Source organism: Malaclemys terrapin, chromosome 9, assembly GCF_027887155.1.
Source record: "Malaclemys terrapin pileata isolate rMalTer1 chromosome 9, rMalTer1.hap1, whole genome shotgun sequence".
In the NCBI taxonomy this organism is placed as follows: Eukaryota; Metazoa; Chordata; order Testudines; family Emydidae; genus Malaclemys; species Malaclemys terrapin.
In genome coordinates this window covers 57396170-57421897 of record NC_071513.1, presented here as the reverse complement: position 1 = coordinate 57421897, position 25728 = coordinate 57396170, and the positions used below count along the sequence as shown (strand labels likewise).

The window sequence follows — 25728 nt, the reverse complement described above, 5'->3', positions numbered from 1 at the left end:
GTGCCCTACAATAGTCAAATGCATATGTCCAACTCCCATGGGAGTGCCCCCAGCCTCATTCTTATTTTAGTAAAGACTCTGGGACTTGAAGCATTGCATGAGATAGTAGAAATGCAGGTAAATGGGATGACTCTCCCAATTGGGTTATATGCTGGTGTGTTAAATTTAAAAATCTACTGATATCAGTAAGTTCCTTACAGAGATTTCTTCTAATATGAACTTCTTTTTCCACCTCAAATATGTTGATCAATTTAGATCAAGTGCAGCTCTCACATCCCCATTTATCTTTTGGAAAATAAAGTACTTACACAATATTTCTTGTTTAATGGCATTGTTTCTACATCTTCAATACACAAATGATGGGAGATATCTTAACTCACTTTCAGGAGCTTGTCTGGGCACACTGATGTCAGGAAATCTATCTTGTGTGTGTCACAGCAAGTCTATTGAGTATTTTCCAATATTGACAGCTAAACATGCAAGTGTCTATAGATTTTCAGTCCCATGGTATCAGGAGGTCCAATTAGCTACTGACATGCAAGAGAACAAATCTTAAATTATCTTAACCTAAACTTACAGAAGAGTCTAATGAGCCATAAGGTAATCTACAGGGCATGGGATGTACTGGATAAAGGGATAGCTCCTCTAAATCTCTCTCACTAGAGCTGTGAAATCCCTGCACCAATGGCTCTTCTCCCTACACAGTAGCACAGCTCTCTTTTGGTACATTTTTGGGGTTGAATAAATTTGTTGTGAACTTCTCTTAACAGTTCTGTGACGCAAAAGAGGAAGTGGAAAGGGCACAGACCTACCCTGAATTTCTCCTTGAGGATCCTTGTAGTACCACTTCTGCATGGCTTCATGGAGTAATGGCATGGAGGAACCCTTTGCTCTGTGCTCTTGAAGTTTTGCTGCTAGTCTCTCATCATCCAATGCACTGTCCTGCAGATATGCCACCATTTTCTCTGCCTGCTGCAGTAGAGAGCAAGAGACATGTTAGAAAATACTGTATTACAATTAGTGCGCACACATGATGGCATAAGATGAAACTAACCAAATAGCTGGTGTCAATCACAAACTTCAGGACTAGAAAGCTCAAAACCCATATTTGGTGGGCTATAAGGGGGTTAACAGACTGGAGAACTGCACCTTTAATAACGCACTCTACACCTCTACAACAACTCTATGCAAGTCTCTCCAATGGCTTTAGAAACACTGAAGTCTCTCAATAACCCTGTGAGTTAGATATTGTGCCCATTTTACATATGGATAAGCTGATCAAAGAGATATTGAAGGGATTTGCCCAATGGGTCTCCTACAACCAATGAGAGTCAGGAACAGAACACAGAAATGGATATACTAGCATGGGAGAAGCTTCATCTACTACTAATCACTAGACTAGACTATGATCCCTTTTATTCAGCTGTTACAGAATGCCATTTATACATGACAAGGAAAACATGCCTATCTGAAACTTTTTCTTACATGATTTCTAAAATACTCCATCACATGATCTGGGCATACAGAAAGTCTACTTGTTATTGAAGGCTATGATACTTTGGTTAATTCATGATATATTACTGAATAGAATCTCTAGTAACAGATTATAATGGTGAGAGAGGGTTACTGATTGCCAGATTTATGACTTGATTTATGACATTTGCTGCAGGAATAAATTGTTACCTGAACTCCACTGGAAGCAAACAGTGCCGGAGGGAACCTTCAATATTAAGAAATTGAACTACATGCTTCGATTTTTTCTCAACATAATGACTATAGCACAGAAGTAACCTGAGTATGAAAGGACTTGAAAAACTATTGTCCACAAAGGACTTTACACTGCCCTATTTTTTTTTTAAATAGTTCTATCAGAAACGGCTCATTCATTCAGTGTTCTTCCATTGTCTGATCTTCTGTAAAGAGAAGAGGAATTTTCAAAAATTAGAGAAATTCTACCTGCTCTAAGTGTTTGAGACCCTCTTCATCATCTGGATCAGCAAGAATGTTTCCCATGCCTGGAGCAGCTGAGACTGATGTCTGAACTGGCTTTAGAGCAGGATTTGTATTGGAAAGAGGAGGAGAAAGATGAACAGGAGAAACTGTAGCTGGAGAGATCTGTGGCAAAGGTTGAACAGCAGGAGTCAGATCTAGAGAAAGAATTAAAAGTGGGCCATGAAATTCCTCTGACATACAACATACATACAAGCTCATAGGAAAATAGTTCTTACAAAGTTAAACGTTTGAGAAAGATAACACACAGTAACCTGTAAGCACTAGAATAAAGCTCTCCCAGCCAATTTAATAAAAAGTGGAAGCACTTTCAACAAACCTTAAGAGAGCAGTTGATTAACTCTGCAAGTTTTCTGCTCCAAATACCCACTTTTGTCATCTCTCTGAAAATATAATCTAACCACTACTCCCTCCCAGGGATACCACCAAACGTCATATGAATCTCAGTCTATTACCTTCTCCTCTACTGGGCACTTTGGATGGCGGAGTATTCACCATTTGATTCTCTTTATCTTCCATTTTTTCTATTCGTTCTGGGACACACTCTTCCTTCCTCTCAAATAGACTGGCCTGTAGTGGTTCTTGTGGCTGGAGTTTTGGTGGAGTACCTGACTGGGTAGACGGCGAAGGTGCTCTGACTGCTTCTTCTGCTGCCTCTAACATTTGAAGGTTTTGGTTTAATTTAGGAGGTTGAAATTTAAGAATGCAATGTATTATGGATACCTAAGAAATCATTCTTACCTGCTGTTATTGTATCTCTTTTATCCCCCTCCCTCTTGGTAGTCTTTTCAAGCTCTTTGGCTTCTTCACCATGATCCCCTTCAGAGTCAGAAGGTTCCTCACCTTCTTCCACAGGTCGGAAATCCATTTCCTGTTCCTCGGGGATTGGCTCCTTCTGAACCTTCTATGGACACAAACACAAATAACTTTACAGACTACTTGCCACAACAGGAAATCTATTCACATCATATACAGGATGCAAGGAAGGTTCTCACCTTTAATGAGAGAAAAGCCCCAGATGAGTCAAATGTTCCCATTTCTTCTTCTGCATCTTCCAAGCACCATTCAGGGAGACTGTCCCTGTCATCTTCCATACTGCCACTGCCACACCGCACTCGTCGGTAACCCCGCTCATCATCCCGGTCTCGGAAATCAAATTCAAACCTTCGCCGTCTCTCCATAGGTTCTCGCCAGCCTGCAGAACGAGGACCGTCTAAAGGAGGGGGAACGTAACTTTACAAGACAGTCTCACGGGACAAAAACTTATTTGGAAGGGTGACAGGGTAGGGAAAAAGAGGACAAATTGTGACAAAAATTCAGACCACCACTACAGGGTATAATCCATCTGTCAATGGGCATTTTAAAGAAAAAATAGCTGGAGTTCTTAGAGTATTTCCCTTTATAAAGCCCCACATCTGAAGTCACTGTTAAAAAAACAACAACAAAAAAAAAACCAGTTAGCCTAAGAAGGCGATGCACGTCATGGAACGTAGCCAAAGCACCAAAATGAGACCTACAAAATTAGGCATGATTTGATTCAGTAGGATAACTACACTAGCCATCAGTGACTGGTATATTTAAGGATGGAATGAAGAATGCTTCCTTTGCTCCCCCCCACCATTTTTCTTTATTTTCAATTTACAAATCCAGGAAATTTAAGGTAAACAATAGTCAGTGAAAATTAAGGTGGAGCTGTTAAAATTACATTTTAACAAGGAAATGCAAAGGGTAAGGCTCCAATATCGGCTCAGACACATTGCATATATAGTTTCTATTCCTATTTTTATGGTTAGATATATAGCTTAATATGCTCTGTTTATGTCTTAAAAACATATATTAGATGGGTTGTGCAATACAGGCAATTAATATTTTGATGCAACCTTTACAAGTACTTTGATATGCAAAAGTCTGTTCTTTCTATTTTATTTATGATTCTGATTTAAAGTAAAAGAGTTTTTAAAGAACTTAGAGCCTGTTCCCTCAGAACTTTTCATTCTGGATTAAAATCTCTAGAAATGCTTAAGCAAAAACGTAGATTCAATAAGTATGGATTAATGGGGTAAATATATTTCAGAGAACTCCAGTAATAGATATTTTTTTCTTTAATAAATACATTTCTTTGGAAGATCCTTTCTGATGGAAAGTAGCAAGTCCTAACACTTTTGATGAGGCCTAAAACATACAGGTAACTGGAAAGGAACCGTAAAAAATTCTCTAAATGGTAAACTAAGAAAATGTAGAGATTATAAAAGGCGGCATATTTTGTGTTGAATTCTTACATTGTGAACATTTTTACAGAATTTAAAGCAAAACATTCCAACATCCTGATAAGACTAAGGAAATTTCCAAAACTTGAAAATCCCTCTAAAATGATGAGGAATGAAAACAACCTGTGTGAAACAACTAAATGACAAATGTACACTGAACTAAAACTATGTCTTAACTATAAGAAGGAAATTCCATTCGGTGAAGAACCACAATGCTAGATATGACAGCAAAATAGAAGCACAAGGGAAAAAACAGTTACCTTCTCAAAACTGTTCTTCAAGATGTGTTATATATGCCCATTTCTCTGTAAGAGTGTGTGCACGTCTTGTGTATCAGTTCAGAAGAGTTTTCCCTAGCAGTACACGTACAGGCAGCCCTGCCCAACCCCCGTCTCCTTGTGCTTCTAATGGAGGGTATATAAAGGGCAAAGTCACCCCACCCCTCCTTCAGTTCCTTTGCACCAAAAACCAAGTGATAGTATCTGATTAATTAGGGCACAAGGGTCACGTAATGGACATATGCAACACATCTCAAAGAGCAACACTTACAAGAAGTTGAGCAACCATTTTTTCCTCTCAGGAGTGCTTGTATACGTCCCATTACACTATAAGAGACTCTCAATTATCCAAGGTAGTGGAGCTTGAAGTCTCATTGGAAAATGGACTGCAAGGACCGGTTTTTCCTACATTCCCATCTTTCTTGATACAGCAGTACTGCATACTGTCTAGTAAATGTATAGACAAAGGATCATGTTGCTGCTCTGCAGAAGTTCACAATAGGGACATTTCCCACGAACGCTATGGAGGCTGAATGCGCTCTGAATGAGTGTCCTCAACTTCTCAGGAGGTGCTATGCTCTTTGCATCATAAAATAATAAAGTAATGCAGCTGGTACTCCATTTTGAGATTCACTACTATAATACGATGACCTGTCATTTGTTTTGCATAGAAAACAAAAAGCTGGAAAGAAACCCAAAAGGGCTTTGTCCAGTGCAGATAAAAAGTCAAAGCTTGATGCACACCCAAAATGTACAGCGTTTGTTCATCCTTGCATATGCATGGTTTGGGGAAGAAAAACACTGAACTAAGCATCCTGTAAGTCAAAGGCAGCATACCAGTCTCAGAGATACTGGGAAGGGACAACAGAAGCTAGGGACATCATACAGAACTTTATCTGTATAGGTTCCAAAGGTTTAGGATGGGTCTGATTCCCCTTCTGGCTTTGAGTATTAGAAAGTATTGGGAATAGAATCCCCTCCTCAATGAAGGAGGTGGCACTTCTACAACTCTTAAATAACAGAGTCTACACTTCTTGTCTTAGTACAGACTCTTGAGGGATATCCTAATTCCACTATGCTTAGCACCCACTTGTCCAAGGTGATGGACTGCCATGCATGCAAAAAATGGGATAGCTTGTAACCAAAAGGAGGGGAAAGGCTAGTAAAGGTCTGGACTGGTAAGTGTGCTGTCCTTGAAAAGGAGTCAAACATACTGCTTTAAGGCTTGTCATTGCCTGGGTGACGTGACTGAGGTGGTGGGAGACAGAAGACTCCTGAGACCGTTGCTGGCATTTAGAACATCAGGCTACTGGTAGGGGCAGAACTGCTGTCTCAGTTGGTATTGAGGATGATATTTTGGCCTCTTTGGGTAGGTCTACACGCAATAAAAGATCATGTCTGGCGCAGGTCAGCTAACTCGGACTTGCAGGATTAAAAACTGAAACATAGATGTTCAAGCTGGGGCTGGAGCTAGACTCTGAAACCTCATAATGGGGGTGGGTCTCAGAGCCTGGACTCCAACCCAAGCATCTACACTGCAATTTTTAGCCCTGCAGCCCAAGCCCGAGTCAAGTGACCCAGGCTTTGAGACTTGGCGCTGCGGGTTTTTTATTGCAGTACAGACGTACCCTGTGGGGCCAGCATGGAGAGGCTTACAGACTTAACACTCCTCTAGAATCCTTTATTGCGTATAAAGCCTCATCCATCTTGGATGAGAATAAAGCACACCCTTGAAAAGGAGGCCCTCAATCCTGTGCTGTACTTCTGCAGGAATCCACAACAACAAATAACAGCGCATCATTACTGCTGTGACGGTGTTGCCGTTGCTCCGGCTGTTGAATCTATTGCACCCCAGGAAGCCTGCAGAGCTGATTGAAAGGCCTGATAACCTTCTGCAACAAGAGACTGGAACTGGGTCCCTAGAGGTTTCTGGCAATTTATTCACAAACAGAGATGTTGCCTCCCCATTAGAATGGTCATACTGGGCCAATAAGGCCTGATGATTGACAATGTTGAGCTGTAATCTCACCATTGAATATATCTCTCCCCTAACAAGGTCTACTTTCTGTGCACTCCCTTCTTTGGGGGTAGAACTTTGACCCACCCTTGACAGTCTCTCTCATTTACTGCAGTTACTACTAGTAAACCTACCACAGGTTCTGAATAAACCTACTCAAACCTCTGGGATGGAATTTGATATTTGCATTCAGTAAGTTTAGCCACTGGTGGAAGTGATGAAAGGGTTTGCCCAGGGTCTTGATGGTCTGCAAAATGACCTCACTGATAGAAAGGGCTACCTTTCCTGCCATAACTGGGTGGAGAATGTCAATGAGCTTCTGGGAATTCTACCAAGAGAAGCTGCCATTCTTCTGAGGAGCTCTTTGTAGACTTTGAAGCCATCAGATACAGGGGAAGACACCTCCAGTACCTGAACCTTGTCTGGTGACGAGGATGATGTATTCAAAGGAAACAAGGAAGAAATCTTCTGAAGTTGGTCTTCCACCTCCAAGGTCACTTGTTGCTCTGAAGCTGGTCGAGCTAGGTCTGCAAATCCATGTCAACAGGTTGATCGGTATCAACAAAAGACCTCTTGCAACTGTACAGAGAAGCCTCCCTTCTATAACGGAGCAGAGATGTTCAACTTGATGCCTGGGACATCCCCCAAGGCATCAAATACGGCCCATGAGGAAACGGATAGGGTGCTGGAATCCAGTTGTGTCTCCATCATGCTTCCCAATCTCTGGCTCTACTCTTCTCAGAGCGCTGTCTGAGAGTGCAAGAATGGGATTTGGAGGAAGCCCTGGACTCTCTGAAGTATAACACTTGGAGCTCTCTTCGGATTCTGTTCAACAATAAGAATAGTTGGAAAGCCATGGCAGTGCATTACTGGGAGGAGTCCTTAGAGACTGGGACTGGAAATCTAGAGATCGACACAGAGGCTGATCCCAGCTTCAGCTGGGTATCTCCAGGAGAGGGAGAGAAAACTGCGCATTGATCCAACTGTGGCAAGGGTGACATGAAGGTCTTTGATGATAAAGAACTTTAATTTCCTGACCCAGTTCTTTATGCTGTGCGGTGGCGTGGCTGGCTCCAGCCAGATGGCACAGCTGCCTGTCCTGGCGCTCTGGGCCACTGGTGCTCCAGGCAGCACGGTAAGGTGGCAGGGAGCAGGGGGGGTTGGATATAGGGCAGGGGAGTTTGGGGTGGTGGTCAGGGGGCAGAGATGTGGATGGGGTCAAGGGCAGGGGTTCGGGGGGGCAGTCAGGAATGGGGGGGTTGGATAGGGTTGCAGGGGGCAGTCAGGGGCGGGGGTTCTAGGACTGTCGGGGACAGGGGGGGTTGGATGGGGCAGGAGTCTCGAGGGGCCATCAGGGGGTAAGAAGCAGGAGGGGTCAGATAGGGGGCGGGACCAGGCCTGGCTGTTTGGGGAGGCATAGCCTCCCCAAACTGGCCCTCCATACAATTTTGGAAACCCAATGCGGCCCTCAGGCCAAAAAGTTTGGCCACCACTGGTCTAGATCAGGGGTCAGCAACGTTCGGCACACGAGTCGCCAGGGTAAGCACCCTGGCGGGCCGGGCCAGTTTTATTTACCTGCCGACGCGGCACGTTCAGCCGATCGCGGCCCCCACTGGCCGCGGTTCGCCGTCCTGGACCAATGGGGGCGGAGGGAAGCCGCGGCCAGCACATCCCTCACCCGCGCCGCGCCCATTGGCCCGGGACGGCGAACCGTGGCCAGTGGGGCTGCGATCGGCCGAACCTGCCATGTCAGCAGGTAAATAAAACTGGCCCGGCCCGCCAGGGTGCTTACCCTGGCTAGCCGCGTGCCGAAGATTGCCGACCCCTGGTCTAGATAATACCTAGTCCTGCCGTGAGTGCAGGGGACTGGACTAGATGACCTCATGAGGTCCCTTCCAGTCCTAAGATTCTGGATTCATGGCACTTAAACTTCAGAATCAATGAAGCAGATTTCAGCAAGGATCTTAAAAGTTAAGTCTGTAGGTATAAAAAGACTGTTTTACCAGCAGTAACTTTGGCCTGTCTTCTTGATCCCAATATGCCTGACTGAAGTCTCAAAAGCTAAGCAGACCGTAGGCAACTGCCTCTCACTGGGTAACTACCAATAAAAAAGTATTTAAAATGGTACAAAAAATAAACTCATAAGAGTAGGAAACAAAATTTGGATTTTGAATACCCACTATTTATTAACAAAAGGAACAAAAAGAAATTGGGACAGCTGTAGGCTGCTTATCCTGTGCAAAAGTAAGCCATACATAAATTCATGTGTGGTGTGGCCTGACACTTTTCTACACTGTTCTAAACCCATAAAAGGGAGTCGGGTACATGCATCCTAGTATGTGGGTATATGCAGAGGTAATTCTGAAAGGAAAAGGCTGAGCTAAATAAATGGAGGCAGGCAAGTTGTTGGGAGGGCTTTATTGATTATTTTTTGTAGCACATATGGCTGGTAATATCTAAAGAGACTGAAATGTGGAAGTGGTAACAGGTTACACCATTGTTAATTTAAACTGATTGCTCAGTGCAAAAACAGGAAGGTATTAAAACTGTTTTCAGGGGCCTGTGACCTACTATTGATTAAGAGAAAAATTCAAACAAAACCGTAGCCATCTGAGCTGAAACACCATTGTGGTATACCTATTAACTCATCCACTTTCATGTCAAGAGTTTGGCAATTTCTTCTCAAATGCTAGAGGATCTTTCAAAGTATGAAGCAGTCTAAGAATGATAGATTTTATACGTATCTAGTATTTCTGACTAGATTAACTTATAATTAATTTGGCCAGCAATCTACAACACAGATCAAAATTCAAACAGGCAATAAGATTTCTTATAAGTGAACTATAGAGAACTTCCAGAATGTTTCTATGGAGTTTGTGTACTACGGAACTTCTTGACATACACATGAACTTCTAACTTCATAAGGTCCGTATGTTCTTCTTTATAAGAGTAACTTGTTGGTACTAGATAAAAGTGCACCTAGAGTGCAAGCCTATCCTGGGTAATACCTCACATCTGATTGTCATGAGGTGCTGTTTTAGCAGTTTTAATTACAATTGAACTGTGCAACAAAGCAGCAATATGTCTGAGGAAAGAACAGGATGAATCATTCTCCATAACAAACTCTTTCTCCTCCACCCACGTAACAGAAAACATCTGATAATATGTTAGTCTAACCCTCAGGCTTATTACTAACTACTAAAACAAACAGATAGCAGTTTGAGGGGAAGGGATAATGGAGGGGGGAGAAGAATGTGTAGTAATTGCAAGAACGGCTCCTTACCCTACAGTAACTGTTGTTCTTTGAGATGCTTTCAACGATGTGGATGTCACTGAAGGTGTGCGTGTGTTTCATGTGCACAAGACTGATTTTTTTTAAAAATAGCAGCGCTTATTGGGGGTCACACAGTTCGTGTTGCTCCTCAAGCTCTTATGTGAGGGCATTAAAGGGCGAAACAATCACGATCCTCTCAGTTGAAAGCCGGTGGTAGCTAAAGACACCCAACAGCAGTGATGGAGGTTGGGCTATGGGACCCAGTGGTGACAACTGGATACATCTAGTATGTGTAATTTTTCTCCCAATGACAAATATAGTTTTGGGAAGTCAATATGTAATTTCGATTGATTCAGGAGAAATTCTGAAACTACTGAAGGGACATATCTCAGAGGAGGTCTCAGCACCACGTTGTCCCTATGGAATGTTGTACAGGGAGGGTCACCCATGAGCATGTGATGCTCACTTGCTGTTTTGACCAAAGTGATAGCTACTAGGAAGACTGTTTTCAGGATGTGGTGGGTACAGGGAGCACTCACAGAGGCTCAAAGAGTGTCAGCAAAAATACACTGATGTCCCAGACCAGGAGTGGGTTCTCTGGATAGATATAGATAGATAGATATCCACCCTGCTTCTTAAGTCATGTGGGGACTTCTCTCACCTCATTGTAGTGAAGTTGCTGAAAGAGTTACTATATATATATATATACACACACACACACATACACATACACATGACTTAAGAAGCAGGTGACAAGCTGAAGTTGCTGCGAGGTGGACTTTGATAGAACTGAGCGAGAGACCTGCCTGCTTGAGATGTGTCAGGCAGTCGATGATCTTAAGTATAAAGGCCTGGGCTGGGTCTAGATCATTTTGGACTGCCCATATCGAGAACCTCTTCAACTTGAAATAATTTGTCCTTCTGATGTTTTCCTGTTTTGAAATAGGACTTTTGAAACTATAGGGAGCAGTCTGTCCTTGGTGCTTAGACAGTGAACAGCCATAAAGTCAGGTGCAGTGATTTCAGGTCTCGACGGAATATATGGCTGTGATTCTGTGGCCTGGGAGTTGGATGAACAACTACAGTAGCTTTGTGAGCCAAATCTGCTTTTGTCCGTACAGAACCACCAGAATGACTGCGGCTTTGTCTCTTGATTTTGGAAGTCACCCTGGGAATCAAGGGAATCAGTGGGAAGGCCTACAGCAAGCCCCTGGTTCCACTGCAGAAGGAAGGTATTGAGTAGTGATCCTGAATTCAGACCTCCCCTAAAGCAAAAGTTGTGGCATTTTGGGTTGTCCACAGTGACAAAAAAGAGTCTATTGGCAATAGGGCCAGCATGGCCACGGTGGCATGCTGAATGGGTCATGTCCTGGTCAACCAGTTGCCATTCATGCCTGTGCAAGGTCAGTGCCCTGTGGTGAGGTTTTCCTGGACCAACTCTGAAGTAACTTGTGAATGGTAGCGGGGAGGCCTCTCTGCTCAAAGCCAGAGAGAACGCACAGATCGGAGATGCTAACTAGTAACGGCATTCCTCAAATGGCAGTACTGAGGGATGAGGTCTCTGCTCTGGTTTCAGTGCCTAGTGCTGTGTTCTTGCTGATGTTGTCCCTGAGGGGGATCCCTCAGATTTCATGTGGGGGTATCTTGGTTCTGAATTCTGTGTCAATGCCAGTGCTTTTGCAAACGCCGATGTCGGCAATGTCTGTCCTCTGGCACTGCTCTTTGGTGAAGGATTTGTTCTTATCCGTAGAGAAGTGGTGTTTCTTCTTACCTATTTTTGAGCCACGTCTGGTCTCAGCTTAGCCTTCTCTTTCAGTTTCACCCATACATTCAGGTGCTGGCATCAGCTTTGGCACCAAGTGATTGCCGGAGTTAATTGTATCGATGGCGGTGGTGTCATAAGGAGGTTTTCTTTCCTACATTCTTCTCCCCACCTGGAGTGTAATGTCTGCTTCAATGGGCACTCAGGATGACCCCTCCTGGTACCTCAGAGTTGGAAGCTCCAACCCCTCCTGGTACCTCAGAGTTGGAAGCTCCTTCGCATCTGAGGTAACACACATTGATTGCCCCAGCGAGTGAAGTTTGAGACATGCTTTCCTTGACTTACAAGTCCTCAACATGAGTGATTTACACATCACATACTTATGGATGCAACTCTTCCCGCAAACAGGAAAGGAATTGATTATGACCATCAATGAACGGATCAGTCCCTCTCAGGTTAGAGAGAGCTTAAATCCTGAAGGCTTGGAGTCTGCTGTGGTGGTTGGGGGCAAAGCGCCTTGCCCTGCTGTGCAATGGGGTATACAGGAAGTCTTGCTGTCTCCCCCCCTTTATTTTCCAAGAACATTAAAATCAATAGAAAACAAACAAGGAAGTGAAGAAGGAAGCGTCACAAAACACAACTAATGTGGAATTAAGTTTGAAGCTCAAGGAAGCGTAGCCGGTCTGACTCATGGCCGGTACCATCTCGTTGCCTCAGGCAGGAGGAGGGAACTGAGGGAGGGTCAAGGCTGATCCAACCTTTATGTCCCCACATGGGAGCAAAAGGAAGCATAGGCTGTATGCGTGACCCCAGACAACGCTATTCAAAAGATTCTGATCTCGCGTGTATGAAGTGCATATACATCGACAGTGGGATCCACAATGACACATACTCAAAGAATAAATATTGTTTCCTTCTTAAGTGAAGCTCAATGGCTGGAGGACATACGCGCGTGTGTAATTTTTTTTAAATACACACTTTGGAACTTATGATGTGGCTGTCTGTTTAAAAGTTCACAGCACAAACTTAAATTTTGTTTAGTGAACAAAATAGCATGAACCTCTCTACCTACTTTTTCCATAAACCTTTTGCCCTCCAGTCCCTGTTCACTCACTGCCCTTTTCCTTCAACTACTTTGCTCTTTTCCCTTTCCAGATCTCTTCTCACCTGGACTATGAGGACGCCACCTCTCACCATCCCTCCGTGACCCAGCCAGTCTCCAGCCTCCATCATCATCTTCCCCATTTTGCTCCTCCCTGAAGATGCGCCAGTTCTCGCTCTCAGAGCGAATAAACTCGTGTTTCCTCCCTGCTGTTGTTGTCCCACCTTCCTCAAAATTTGGTCTCACTGCAAAGAAAACAAGCATATAAATGAACATGCAGTCCAATCTGAGGACACTAGAAACACATATGGCTTGTAACTTTTATCTGGAGCCATCACAGGAAACAAACATCTAGTCCCAAGAGTCTCCAGGATCATTTGAGAAGTGAAGCTTGGATAGATCAATGGGAGCAATGCATTTAGAGACCAAGAGAAATGGAGATTCATGGGGAAGAGCAAGGAGCAGTGAAGGAACGAACAAGGGAAAGGGATGAGGAAGAAACTGGAAGGAAGGCAAAGATGAAAGTAAAGGTTAAGCGGGGGAATATGGAAAATAAGGGCAAAAATGAACATACAGTGAAAAGTTTATGGAGGGAGAGGAGAGATTGGATTAACAATGAAAAGACATTACATGCTAGAGAAAAAACTGGAATGAAGATAAGAAGCAAGAGAAGGAAAGCACTGTAAACATTTATTTTTAATATAAATAAAATGATTAATTGTTAGTTGCACAATATGTACACAAAATCTTTTCGGGGGGCCTATAAAACCACCTTTTATCAGAATCATTTATCTATAACCTTTTTGGGGCAAACATATAGTGTTGGTGAATTTAAGAGAGTCATTGCAGAATTATGGGCTGAACAAAAAAATACTGCTGTATCTCCATTACCCTATCTGGCTCTTGGATGAATGGGATTTGAAAATGAGATTGACAGCTGTGGGTGAGGCAATGAGGAGAGGAGTAACTGTATTCAAGTTTAAGAAACTGGCAAAGAGGGTATAAAATGTTGGTAGATTTGGGACCAATCATCCTTAATCTGAACTAGGGAAACATTTAAAATACACAGGAAAATAGGAACACAAATACTTAGTGAATACCAATATATCCAAAAATAGTTGGTGTAAAGTTTTACACAAGGGTATCCACATGGGCATTTGGTGCAGGATTACCCCAATGTGTATGTAGTTGTTCAAATATACAGACAGACAGACTCACATCTTTCAGGTACAGCACTGGGTCATTTCAATTCAAGACCGAGTATCTATGTGCTTCTAGTAATTTACAGTCTCGAATACCACACTCCTCCAACCAGTTTGAGGATGTCTAATCTAAGCACTGTTCTACATCATGTATTTCTTGTATTCTGTTTTGTCCTGTTAACTTCAGAATTCTTATGAGCCTCATCGATGTGACACTACTTTCCTACTATTGTTAGCACATGCTAGCCTGGATGTGTTTTGATATTTATAAAAAACTATCAATTTTAGTGGTGTGGAAAAGGTAGGTTGATTTTTCCATGTACATCCAAGATCCTTGTATGAAATCATCATGTCAAATATTTTAGGAGAGCCAATATTTGGTGAAGTTTGTATTTTATTTTGCTATTGTTCCTTACCATAATGAACCTGGAAACGTGATCTTAACTGATGTTTCTGAAGAATGGAAAAGGCCTTTAGGTCACCTCCTACAAGATATCCTAAGATGATACTCTAAAAACAATATCACTTCCAAATATGTATAGGTGTTTACAGATTCCTCAGCCTGGCAATCATTACTAACAAGAATATCATGCAAAAAGAACAAGAGTACTTGTGGCACCTTAGAGACTAACAAATTTATTAGAGCATAAGGTTTCGTGGGCTACAGTGTATGCTCTAATAAATTTGTTAGTCTCTAAGGTGCCACAAGTACTCTTGTTCTTTTTGCGGATACAGACTAACATAGCTGCTACTCTGAAAAGAATATCATGAATACCTGGAAGCAATGATAGGGCAAAGGGCAAGGTTCTGTACTGATAGTCATGATTTTCATAGGTAAACCATCTTGCTGTCACCGCCTGCATGTGGGTCTGTGTCTAGGGACTCCTGGTGATCACATCGCCTATCCCCATTGCCACTCACCCAATGCCGCAGGACTTTTATGGGTAGGGGTGGGAAAAAAGTTCTTCCTGTGAAAGAAGCCTGTGCATGAGTAGTTTAATGTGGGGGAGCTGATGCACACAAGCAGCCACACAAATCTTAGCAGAAGAGGTACATGTGTCCAGTGGCAAGGAGGTCCAAGACGACCGGCGGTTTCTCCTCCATTGCAGCCTTTGTCCACCTTCGCAGCTGTTGAGAGGTCATCCTGCTTCATCTGCCTGTTCTGCCATTATGTCTTATACTAGGTTGTGCTACACTTTGTCTAGTACCTCACCTTCAATCTTACCGTCATGGGTGACCCTACCAGGAGTACAGGACTCCAGGCAGCATCACTCTTAGGGTCTTAAGTATACACAAGCTTCTCCATCACATCAAGGCAGCCCAGGCATGTGCCCCTGGACTGGGATGGGGGGGCATTTTCAGCAACAGCAGTCATGACTGAGCAGGCCCTTTTAGGAACCCCTCTGCTCACACCATACAAGGAAGGAGCTAGAAAAGGTGCCCCAAACATAGGCTATCCCACCATACCTGACTGGATAAATGTGTCCAGAGGGATCATTCCCAATGCGGTTGAAAAACAAAAATGTTTCTTGCAACTTGGAACGTCCTTACCCGACTAGACTAATGAAAAAGTGGAAGACCCAAACGCAGAACAGCAATTGTTGCCCAAGAATTCTCAAGGTACAACATCAACATCGCTACTCTCAGCAAAACACAATGTATAGATGAAGGTCACTTGAGGGAAGAGGGCGGCGGTAACACTGTCTTCTGGAAAGGAAAACCTTCAAGCGACAGGCCAATACATGGTGTTGGCTTTGCAATCAAAAACCTTCTAGTCAACCGCCTGACTGAGCTCCCCATTGGCATCAACAAGCGCCTTATGACCCTCTGCATCCAACTGGTCAATAAGTCATTTGCCATGATCATCAATGTATATGCACCAACTCTTGACACTGAAGAACAGAAGGAATCCTTCTACACTGACCTTGATAAAATTTTATCATCCATTCCAAAAAGAGGTAAGATAATCCTTTTAGTGGACTTTAATGCAGGAGTTGGCCGAGATTCTAACGTATTGAATAGCACCACTGGGAAGGAAGGAGTGAGCAAGACCAATTCCAATGGCATCCTTCTACTCAGCAAATGTGCAGCGCACAACCATGTGATCACAAACACAATCTTCAGACAAAGCAACAAGTACAAAACAATTTGGCAACACCCCTACTTAAAACAGTGGCACCTCCTAGACTATGTCATTGTAAGAACACAGGATCTAGAAGATGTCCAAATCACCCATGTCATGAAAAGAGCAGATGATTGCTGGACTGACCACCACCAGGTGAGGTCAGTCATGTCCATCAGGATTGCACCAAAACATAGAAAGCAATACAAATCACACAGACGGCAATACAACATCCAAAGACTTCAATCCTCAGTGCACGAAGAGAACTTCCAAACACTCCTCAGTGACAAACTGGCGATATGCACACCTGGAAATGACAAACAAATGTCGAAGAAGACTGGGAAGCCCTAAAACAGACCATCCATGAGGTTTGCAAGGAATCCATTGGCCTTGTCAAACCAGCCCTGATGGCAGGGGGTAGCAACAACAACATTGAGACTACAGCCCTTTTGGATCAGAAGAGAAAAGGTTTTCTGTAACTGGCAAAACCAATCACTATCCAGTCAGAAGCAGAGCTTTTTCCATCAGCTCATAGCTGAAGTTCAAAGGAGGATCCGAGAAATCAAAAACAAATGGTGGGAGGACAAAGCAAAAGAAATCCAAACATTTGCTGACAGACATGATATGCGGAGCTTTTTTTTGAGAGACAAAGAACCTGTACGGACCAAACTCATGTGGCCTCACACCTCTGAGAGCCAAAGATGGTACTACCCTTCTTAAAGATAATGAATCCATCAAAGAGCACTGGAAGGAACACTACCAAAAGCTTCTAAATAGAGAATCGACTGTGACTGACGACACCATAGACTCCATCCCTCAGCATCCAAACTGGAAAGCTCTTGCCAACCCACCAACACCTCAGGAGGTCTGCGAAGCAATTAAACAAACTAACAATAAAGCACCAGGTCCTGATGGCATACCAGCTGAAGTACTGAAAGTGGGAGGAGAAACACTGCCCAAACAAGCTTCACTTGCTGCTCCTCAAAATCTGGCGCACCGAAGAAATTCCTGCCAACTTACGTAAGGCTAACATCGTCACCATTTTCAAAAAGGAAGACAGAGCCGACTGAGGCAACTATCAAGGCATTGCCCTCCTGTCCAGCGCTGCAAAGATTCTTGGTGGAATCTTTCTGAATCGCCTGCTCCCTCTTGCAGCGCAAGTATTCCAGAGTCCCAGTACGGCTTCAGACCATTACGAGCCACAACCAACATGATTTCGCAGTTGGGCAGATCCAGGAAGAAGGTCAAGAACACCACCAGGAGCTGTACACAGCCTTTAACAATCTGACAAAAGCCTTCAACTCTGTCAACCATGAGGCTCTGTGGAAAATCATGTCAAAGTTTAGCTGCCCAAGCAAATTTATCACCATTATAAGAGTCCTCCATGACCAGATGGCTGCCTGCATCTTGTGCAGCGGATCGAGCGCTGAACCCTTTTTCATCCGAACTAGCGTAAAACAAAATTGTGTATTGGCACCCTCCCTTTTCTCCATTTTCTTAGCAGCTATGAAAACACTAACCCACGACAGTCTACCACAGGGCACTGGCATCCAATATTGGCAACCTCTTCAACCTCTCTCATCTCCGTGCCAGAACTAAAGTAATATCGGCAACAATAACCAAATTCCAGTATGCAGATGATTGTGCTGTCGTTCCACACTCAAAGAAGGATCTTCAAACAGCCCTTAATTGCTTTTCTGAGGCTTACAGAAGCCTAGGGCTAACTCTGAATATCAGCAAAACAAAAGTTCTCCACCAGACAGTCCCCGGTCAATCATCAGGCCCAGCAAGGAAGATCTATATCAGCAAAGAAGAACTGGAAAATGTAGAATACTTTGCCTATCACAGAAGGCAGAAAGATGTCAAGATTCAGCACAGAATTCGCTGTGCCAGCCTTGCCTTTGGCAGACTGTCTCACTGAGTGTTCAACAATCACATCATCAGAACACATACTAAACTTTTAGTTTGTAAAACGGTGGTAATCCCAACTCTCCTCTACGGCTGTGAGACATGGATGACCTACAGAAAATATCTGAAAAACCTGGAACGCCAGCACCAACACTTTCTTCAGAAGATCCTCAATAAAGTGGAAGAATCATCGCACTAATGTCAGTGTCCTCACAGAGGCCAATATCTTCAGTGTTGAGGCCCTGATTATTCAGCACCAGCTGAGGTGGAGCGGGCACTGTATGCGCATGCCTAATGTATGCTTACCAAAACAACTGCTGTATGCCCAACACAACAAAGGAAAAAGGAAACGAGGCAGCCAAAAGAAACGCTTTAAAGGCACCCTCAAGGTAAACATCAAGAGATTGACACCGCACACTGGGAGACAGCAGCCCAGGATAGGGATAACTGGCGAAGACTTGCCACAGAGGGAACATCCACTTTTGAGAAAAATTGCCTTGCCCTGGTCACAGAAAAACGCCAGAAAAGGAAAGACAACGGTCACGCCGCAATCGCAGCCTAACCCTGTCTTCCAACACCACTTGCAATATCTGCCAATGAGCCTATGGCTCAAGAATCAGATTCTTCAGTCACCAAAGGACCCATGAAAAATAAAACCTGTGAAAGAGATCATCCTCAACCTTAAGGGATTGCAGACGACAACAGGTAAACCACAGGGGATTACTGATAACAGGGCCTAGTTGGCAAGTGCAGAGCCTATACAATTTTAATGGCTTATCAGACTTCCTAGTTAGTGTGTCTTTTGACACAAATAAAATTCTTCTCTAGTTACTTTCTGAAGCCATTCTTTTAAAAATATAAGATGATAGTGGAGGAAGGAGCAAAAGGTAAGACTTTAAAATCACAAAGAATTCATCTTTGACTCTTAACTGCCATGCCAATTCTGCAACCAGTGACAGAGGAACATCTTCAGTTTGTGGTTTCAGTGAAGAGTTAAAGCCCTTCTTAGGTTATCCAAGTCCCCTCTGCAAGGAGTATTATATTTATTCCACAAGGGCAAGTTCACACAAAACCTTATGACAGGGATTCAGGGTATTTTGTTTTAAAGGGGATTTAATTACATTTTCTAGTTCCCCTGCTTACAACAGTTCCATAAAAAGCTGCTGCCTGGTATTCAGTAAGATTAATTTAGCTGGTCAAACCAATTTCATGATGAGATCAGGACATTCCTCCCAAACACAGCACAGTTTACTATAATAATTCAGAAAGGATGCAGTTTCTTCCATATGATGGTTACTGTATTCAACATTGAGTGTAACGTTTTGAGGATTTCTCTTAATAGTACCAATTAAAAATGGTGCAAATGGGCTATATGCTCTGTTATGTTCATAATAGATTTTGAAAATATTTGCATATATGTATCCATATTTATCGTTCTAGTGGTTTTAGCCCCTCTTGATTAAAACTATAGTCAAGGAAATTAGTTTTCCTGCCCATTGCTTTAAGAAAGGCAATGGTTTTGTTTTCAAATACTGACACAGCATTACTGATGTTAAGCTCTCCATTATTAATTTACGAGAAATCAAAAATCTATTTCTAACATTGTTCGAAATGCACAACACCTAGGAGAGTTGACAACGCATGATCTGGTATGTTTCAGGGCTGCTTGCAGGGACAGGATGACACTTGAATGACCTTGGCGAAAGGAGGTGATGATTTTACAGTCTTGAATTTCTAGTGCAGTACATATGTTTTAGGGATGAGGAAAGTGGGTTCTGGGATAAATGTTATATATAATGGAGAAAAGCATAATCTTTAGAATTCTGGTATTAGTATCTTTCCAAGCATCTGTAAAAGCAGGTCTAGAGGGTTACATTATGCGACTGCTTCAGTGCCACACTCCTCAATTAAACAGTAAAGGGAACACACCACAACCTTGCTTAAGTCTCCATGTACCACAACAACACAAACAAGACAGCCAATAGGCAGTGACAGACTACAAGGACTAAAGACGCTGATAAGTATTCAGGATTTGGCAAAAAATGACCCTTAACCCTATCTAGCTCTACTAAGAGACACTGCTCCATTTTGAAAGTCCAACCAATCAAAGATCAGGAAAAAGTCTCAGAAAAGAGACACCAGTGAAGTTACTAAAGTGTGGAGTAATGTGGATCCAACACAAAAATGTACATACAGTTTATATAAAGTTCAAATTTTCCACAATATTAGTAAACTGAATTTACATACAGTTCCCAGACCCCATCTTACTGAGTTGAAATTCCTTAGTATAGCCATCAGGTTTTGACCATGGCTTTTTCTAAGATGAAAAGAATAAAATGTAATCTATGGCCTTGCCTTGGACTAATTGACTGGACTTCCCGGGGAGAAGGAGCAGTAAAAGGGCACCTGTGTTCATGTTTGACACAAAGCCAGCAACGGTGTTTATGGAAAACTTCAGAGAGAGCAAATAGGCATCCAGCCAACAAAGTCTACAGCTGTGCAATTTGGAATAGCGAAGTGACTAACCTCAAAGAACAAGACTGGAATTCTGGGATACAGCACTTTGATAACTTGTTTATGTAGAGTATCTTCTATTAGAACAGCAAATAACTTCAACTCTTTTTCACAGTGTCATGAGTTTTCCACAAGATGTATAGACTATATTCTTTTCAAAGAGGAATGGGATCATTAACAGAAATATTATTGCCGGTGGTTGACTTGGGGGGAGGAGAGGGGGAGAATCTATCCAGTACTAGGATTCTCGCTCCCTTCCCCATCTCTTTTGTTTCCTCACCAAGGGAAGTTGTTAAATACTATAATAATACTTTGCACTTATTATAGCTTTTAGAGAACCTCAAAAAACTTTATAGAGATCAGTAATTTGTAGGCACATTTTATAGCTAGAGAAAACTGGATAGCACTTAGCACAATGTAACACTACTGGACTACAAACATACATACATAATAATTAAGGCTGCAAGTCTGTCATGGAGGTCACCGATTCCATGACTTTCCGGGAAGTCCATGACTTCTGCAGCAGCTGGGGTGGCTGGCCCTAGGGCTACCTAAGCAGCTGCTGCTGAGGCAGTCTCGGACCAAAGCGTGTCGCCGCCCAGCCCCCTCTCCCCAGCACCCGCGGCAGTCCTGGCACGCGCGCCGCCACCTAGCCCCTCTTCCGCAGCACCTGTGGCGCCCCAGACCTTGCGTGCACACGCACACACAGACACACAGACCCCTCCAGCACCCAAGATTTAGTCATGGACAGGTCACGGGCCATAAATTTTTGTTTACTGCACCTGACCTGTCCATGAATTTTACTAAAACTACCCATGGTTAAAACGTAGCCTTAATAATAATGTAACTCGCCTAATGTCACACAGTAAATCAGTGACAGAATCAGACACAAAATTCAGTTTTCCAGATTCCAATTCTAAACACTAAGTAATGCTGCCTCTCTACATTCCCAGCCTTAGCTCCTCCTCTTCCCACCTCCTGTCTCCTTCTAAGCCCTACCATTCAAGCATCCTCAGGTGCAGTTTCTGACTAATTTTCCTGGCAAGATTCCTGGATTTCTTTCAAAGTCCTCTGTTTTTCACTAAAAACACTAACATTTGCTGGCACAGAAGTTAATGCATCAGAGCAAATATAGAAATAAAAAACAGAGGAATGCAGTGGGTCTAATTCCTATGTATGTCCCAGTAAAATTGTTCATCTTAAGCATGGGCTAGCATCCCAAACCACTCAAGGAGGGTTTGTTCAAAAATATGTGGCCAGAACCATAAGCTTTGTCCATTACAAAATATGTCATCTTATAATTTAAAAAAACAGTTTGTCACAGTGGAAGTGCAACCTTGCTACAATAGGTAAGGAGAGTCAAGGACAAATGACAGTCCTAACACTGGCATGAGTGGAGGGTATCCCTTTGTGCTAGATTACTTTCCCTTGTCCTGGAGGTCATAATATGTCTATCAGAGTTTATGGTGCTGTGCCTGAACATGTATTAAAATGTTCCGCACTAATGAAACAAAGAATTAATGTTCTGTATTTTTTGTTTTTTAAAAAAGGAAAAACCATGAGGGGGAGATTTCATTTCCTAAGTAGGAAAGTCTACATTAATAATTTTCCCAGCAGGCCTTCAGTAATTTTACTGAAAACAATCACAGCCTTTGTTTCTCAGATCCTCTTACGTCTGACGTTCGCTCAAAGTCCTCACATCAGCAGCTAACTAAGAAAAAAAAATGTAAAACGCTGAACTTCATTACAAAGGTATCCTCACAGCTCATTTTAGTAGTTCTGGAAGCTGGACACCACAGGCATATCTTCAGATAAAATTAGCCAGCTGTTCTACTCAACACTAAATTTGAGGGACACCAGAATTTAAGTGCATGAGTAGTGCATTTTATTGTCCAGAATCAGTTTCACCACATTTTCAAACCAGAGGGAAACTTCCTCTAATCTACATCGCTTCATCACAGGTTTAAAGAAAATCCCATGAGTAATTCAATACTTTTACAAAGGAGCAGTATGGAGATGGAACAGGAAGGGCAGGATCTACATCTTCTGACTAGCATTAGACTACAAATCATCTACAGTCCTCTAGTGACTGTGACGAGGCTGCACCAATATCCACTGTTAGGTACAGCCCACACCATTTGTTAACAAGACTCAGGTGTCAGAGACACAATGAAAGGAAGGAAACACAGGAAGAGTATATTAGATACAAGGATTCCCATCTCCACTCAAATATATCCTGCTTGACTTTGTTAGCAAAAAAATGTTAGAGAACATTTCACATTTTAAAGCAGCTATAGGAGGAAAAAGTTCTGAGGAATTTTGTCCCTTTGAACTTCCAAGTAAAACCTTAAGTAAGATTATGCAAACCTAAAGACCAATCCTGATTAGTGGGAGGGGGGAATGCAGCCCTTTTCCAAATAAGTTCTTGAGGATTTCTCCTCTGCTGCTAGGGTTTGTGTTGGATAAAGACAGCGCTCCTAACAAACCAGCATTCTTTTCCACCTGATCAGAGCTAATTGGCCCCCCTGCAGACAAAATGACCAATCACATCAGCTTCAGATGAAAACCAACCCCACCCCCACCCCCCGCATTATAAACAGAGGAATGAGACATGTAAACCCATTTCAAAGAAGAGATCTCTACAAACAACAATTGTGGAAAGTTTCTTGCCTGTACTGGGACCAGAACATAAGATTATCGCAGTTACTTTTTGGACCCAAAACCTCTCCCCCTTTCCCCTGCACACTGATAAAAGCTTCAGAGACATTGGTAAGTACACAATAAAATTACCTTTTTGGCAAAGTTATTTATAATAGTATAATTTTTACTTTTAAAAAATAATGCAAGTTATTTTCAGAGTGGAAAGAAAGTTGAGAGAGCTTTTGCTTTTGAAGCTTCCCTACTGGAATATCACCCTTAAACAAAATATTTCTGGAATTCTTCTCAAATATTAACCCTTTTTCTAACTGATAATGCCCATAGTGGCATAAGAGGGAAGCCAAACCTTCCATCATTAAGAACCCTGGCAGAAAAGGGCATTGGAAGGCATCTCCTCAATGCTCAGCAGATGCATACAACTGAAGCTAAGGTAATCAACTATTGCTGCAGATGGAAAAAGACCAGGGAGTCAAACCGGTATTTATTTTGATTTGGTTCAGACTTGGGTTCAGTTGCATTCAGTGTGTTTGGGTTTGGTTCTGGTTCAAGCAACTAAAAATAAATAGTGGTTTGGTTACTGGTTTGAACTGGTTCAAACCAAATTTCAATCCAAAAGAATGGAAGTAATTTTAAAAAAAAGTTGAAATTTATTGAAACTATTTTCATTTTTGTCCATTTACCTTTTAATTGTACATGAGTTTTCCTAGTTCTTGAGTTGTCAGATAAACAATTTTCTGAATGAACAATTTGTTTGAGCAAACTAAAATACCATCTTCCAAACTAGACCTCTGTGGTGAAGTGATAAATTTGAGTTTGAGGCAATGGTTCTGCCTCAAGTGGGGAAACTGGCAGGAGGAGCTGCCCAGGGGTTTGGGATGACTGGGAGGATGTCTGTCTGTGGCAGAGATAGGTTGGGGAGCCATTATCTTTCCTTGATGTTGAAGAGTTAGGATTATCTTCTGGGACCAGAAGCATTCCACTTCTCACCAGGGGGAAGTCTCAAAGTATGTCTACACAGCAGTAAAAGACCTGTGGCACCAAGTCTCAGAGTCCAGGTCTGGCTTGTGGGGATAAAAATAGCAGTGGAGACATTCAGGCTCAGGCCAGAGTGGGGGCCCTAAAACCCAGGGAAGTGGGAGGGTCTCAGAGCCCAGGCTTGCTGTGGGATTTATTTCTTTATTTATTTTGCTGTGGAGATGTACCCAGAGAGAGCCTCCTGCTCTCTCATGTGCTGTGCAGGTTGCTCCTAAACTTCTCTCTTTCGCTACTCTTGTGGGCTAGCCTCCTAGTCTCTTCTCATTATATTGGGGCAGGTCTTTCTGGTTGCAATCACACGCCTAATGTGATTGGGGGGGGAGGGATAGCTCAGTGGTTTGAGCATTGGCCTGCTAAACCCAGGGTTGTGAGTTCAATCCTTGAGGGGGCCACTTAGGGATCTGGGGCAAAATCAGTACTTGGTCCTGCTAGTGAAGGCAGGGGGCTGGACTTGATGATCTTTCAAGGTCCCTTCCAGTTCTAGGAGATAGGATATCTCCATTTATTTATTTATTTATTTATTATTTATAATTATTATTTTGTTGTTTTATAATGAAAAGATCAGTTTTTTTTTTTTTTTTTTAATGTTGAGCTTAAGAAATGCTGAACCTTTATTTTCACTGGTAACTCACTTTTTTTTTCAGCTCAGTTTTGATTCAGGTTCAGTACATAGGACAAAAACTATGGTTCAGGTTAAGTTCTGGTTCAAATAAAAATAGTGGTTCAAACTGATCTCCGGTTCTGGTCTTTTCCAGGAAACTAAACAACTCTCACCCTTCTACCTTCCCCCTGCATTCATCAGAGCCCAGTAAACATTTAGCTTTAAATGATGATCTTATGATGAAGGTCAGTTTCAGGGATCTGTCAATGGCAAACTGAGCATGCCTATGAAATAAGAGTCACACTATGAATTAGCATGATTGTGTTTTGTTCATTTTAAGGCAACTATTTAGGAGGATCATGCATGTACCACAGGCATGAATTGTACTGGTCTGGAATATGACTGGTTGTCTCATATAGGTCACTGGGATAGTTTGCTGCATACAGGACAGGGGCAGTATTTAAGAAAATGTGAAGTTACAAAGATGGATAGCTAATAGAGGTAAACATGGGCCAATTTTATCCTGATATTAAATGTCAAATGTCTAGAGTTTGTGGACCAGCTCCTTGCTCCCCTCCTAACTCTCCTGATCTCCCCCAGTGCCCAATAATAAACCTTTATTTAGGACTTTGCATCCAGATCTCTCTAAGAGATTTCACAAATGTTTACCTTACAGAAGGAAGTTTAAACAGTTTCTTGGTAAGGATTTTCTAACAACTTCAAGGAGACCAGATAGTATAGGGCACTCAAATGTAACTTCATAATCAATGGTTGAAATAATAGTCTAATAGTTTTGAGCAGTACAGTAGCATATCAATATTGATCTAGTCAAAATCTCAGTCAATAAGGTGGCTTGCTTTTGGTTTATATTTTAATGTAAACCACCTCCCCCGCTTTTCTACCATCAATCTTACCTCAAAGTCTTTCAGCAGTTTAAAATTTAATTAAAAATTCAGTGTACGTATTACGCTTTCTTTA

The 25728-nt window shown here is 42.5% G+C and overlaps 1 protein-coding gene across 7 annotated transcripts in view; it reads right to left on the bottom strand.

The window, feature by feature from the left end:
• GIGYF2 (GRB10 interacting GYF protein 2) overlaps positions 1–25728 on the bottom strand; it is a 150390-nt gene that overhangs the window by 55916 nt on the left and 68746 nt on the right. For 6 of the 7 annotated variants that reach the window (XR_008446141.1, XM_054039169.1, XM_054039173.1 and 3 more), the window contains 6 exons: positions 12776–12955; positions 3006–3223; positions 2752–2914; positions 2466–2666; positions 1957–2147; positions 813–972 (listed from right to left, as the gene is read on the bottom strand). Coding sequence is in view for 6 of the 7 variants with exons in the window: in XM_054039169.1 (XP_053895144.1) it covers positions 813–972; positions 1957–2147; positions 2466–2666; positions 2752–2914; positions 3006–3223; positions 12776–12955 (1113 nt within the window). In the remaining variant the exon portion in view is untranslated. The remainder of the gene's footprint in view (positions 1–812; positions 973–1956; positions 2148–2465; positions 2667–2751; positions 2915–3005; positions 3224–12775; positions 12956–25728) is intronic. The other variant, XM_054039172.1, reaches the window with a different exon arrangement.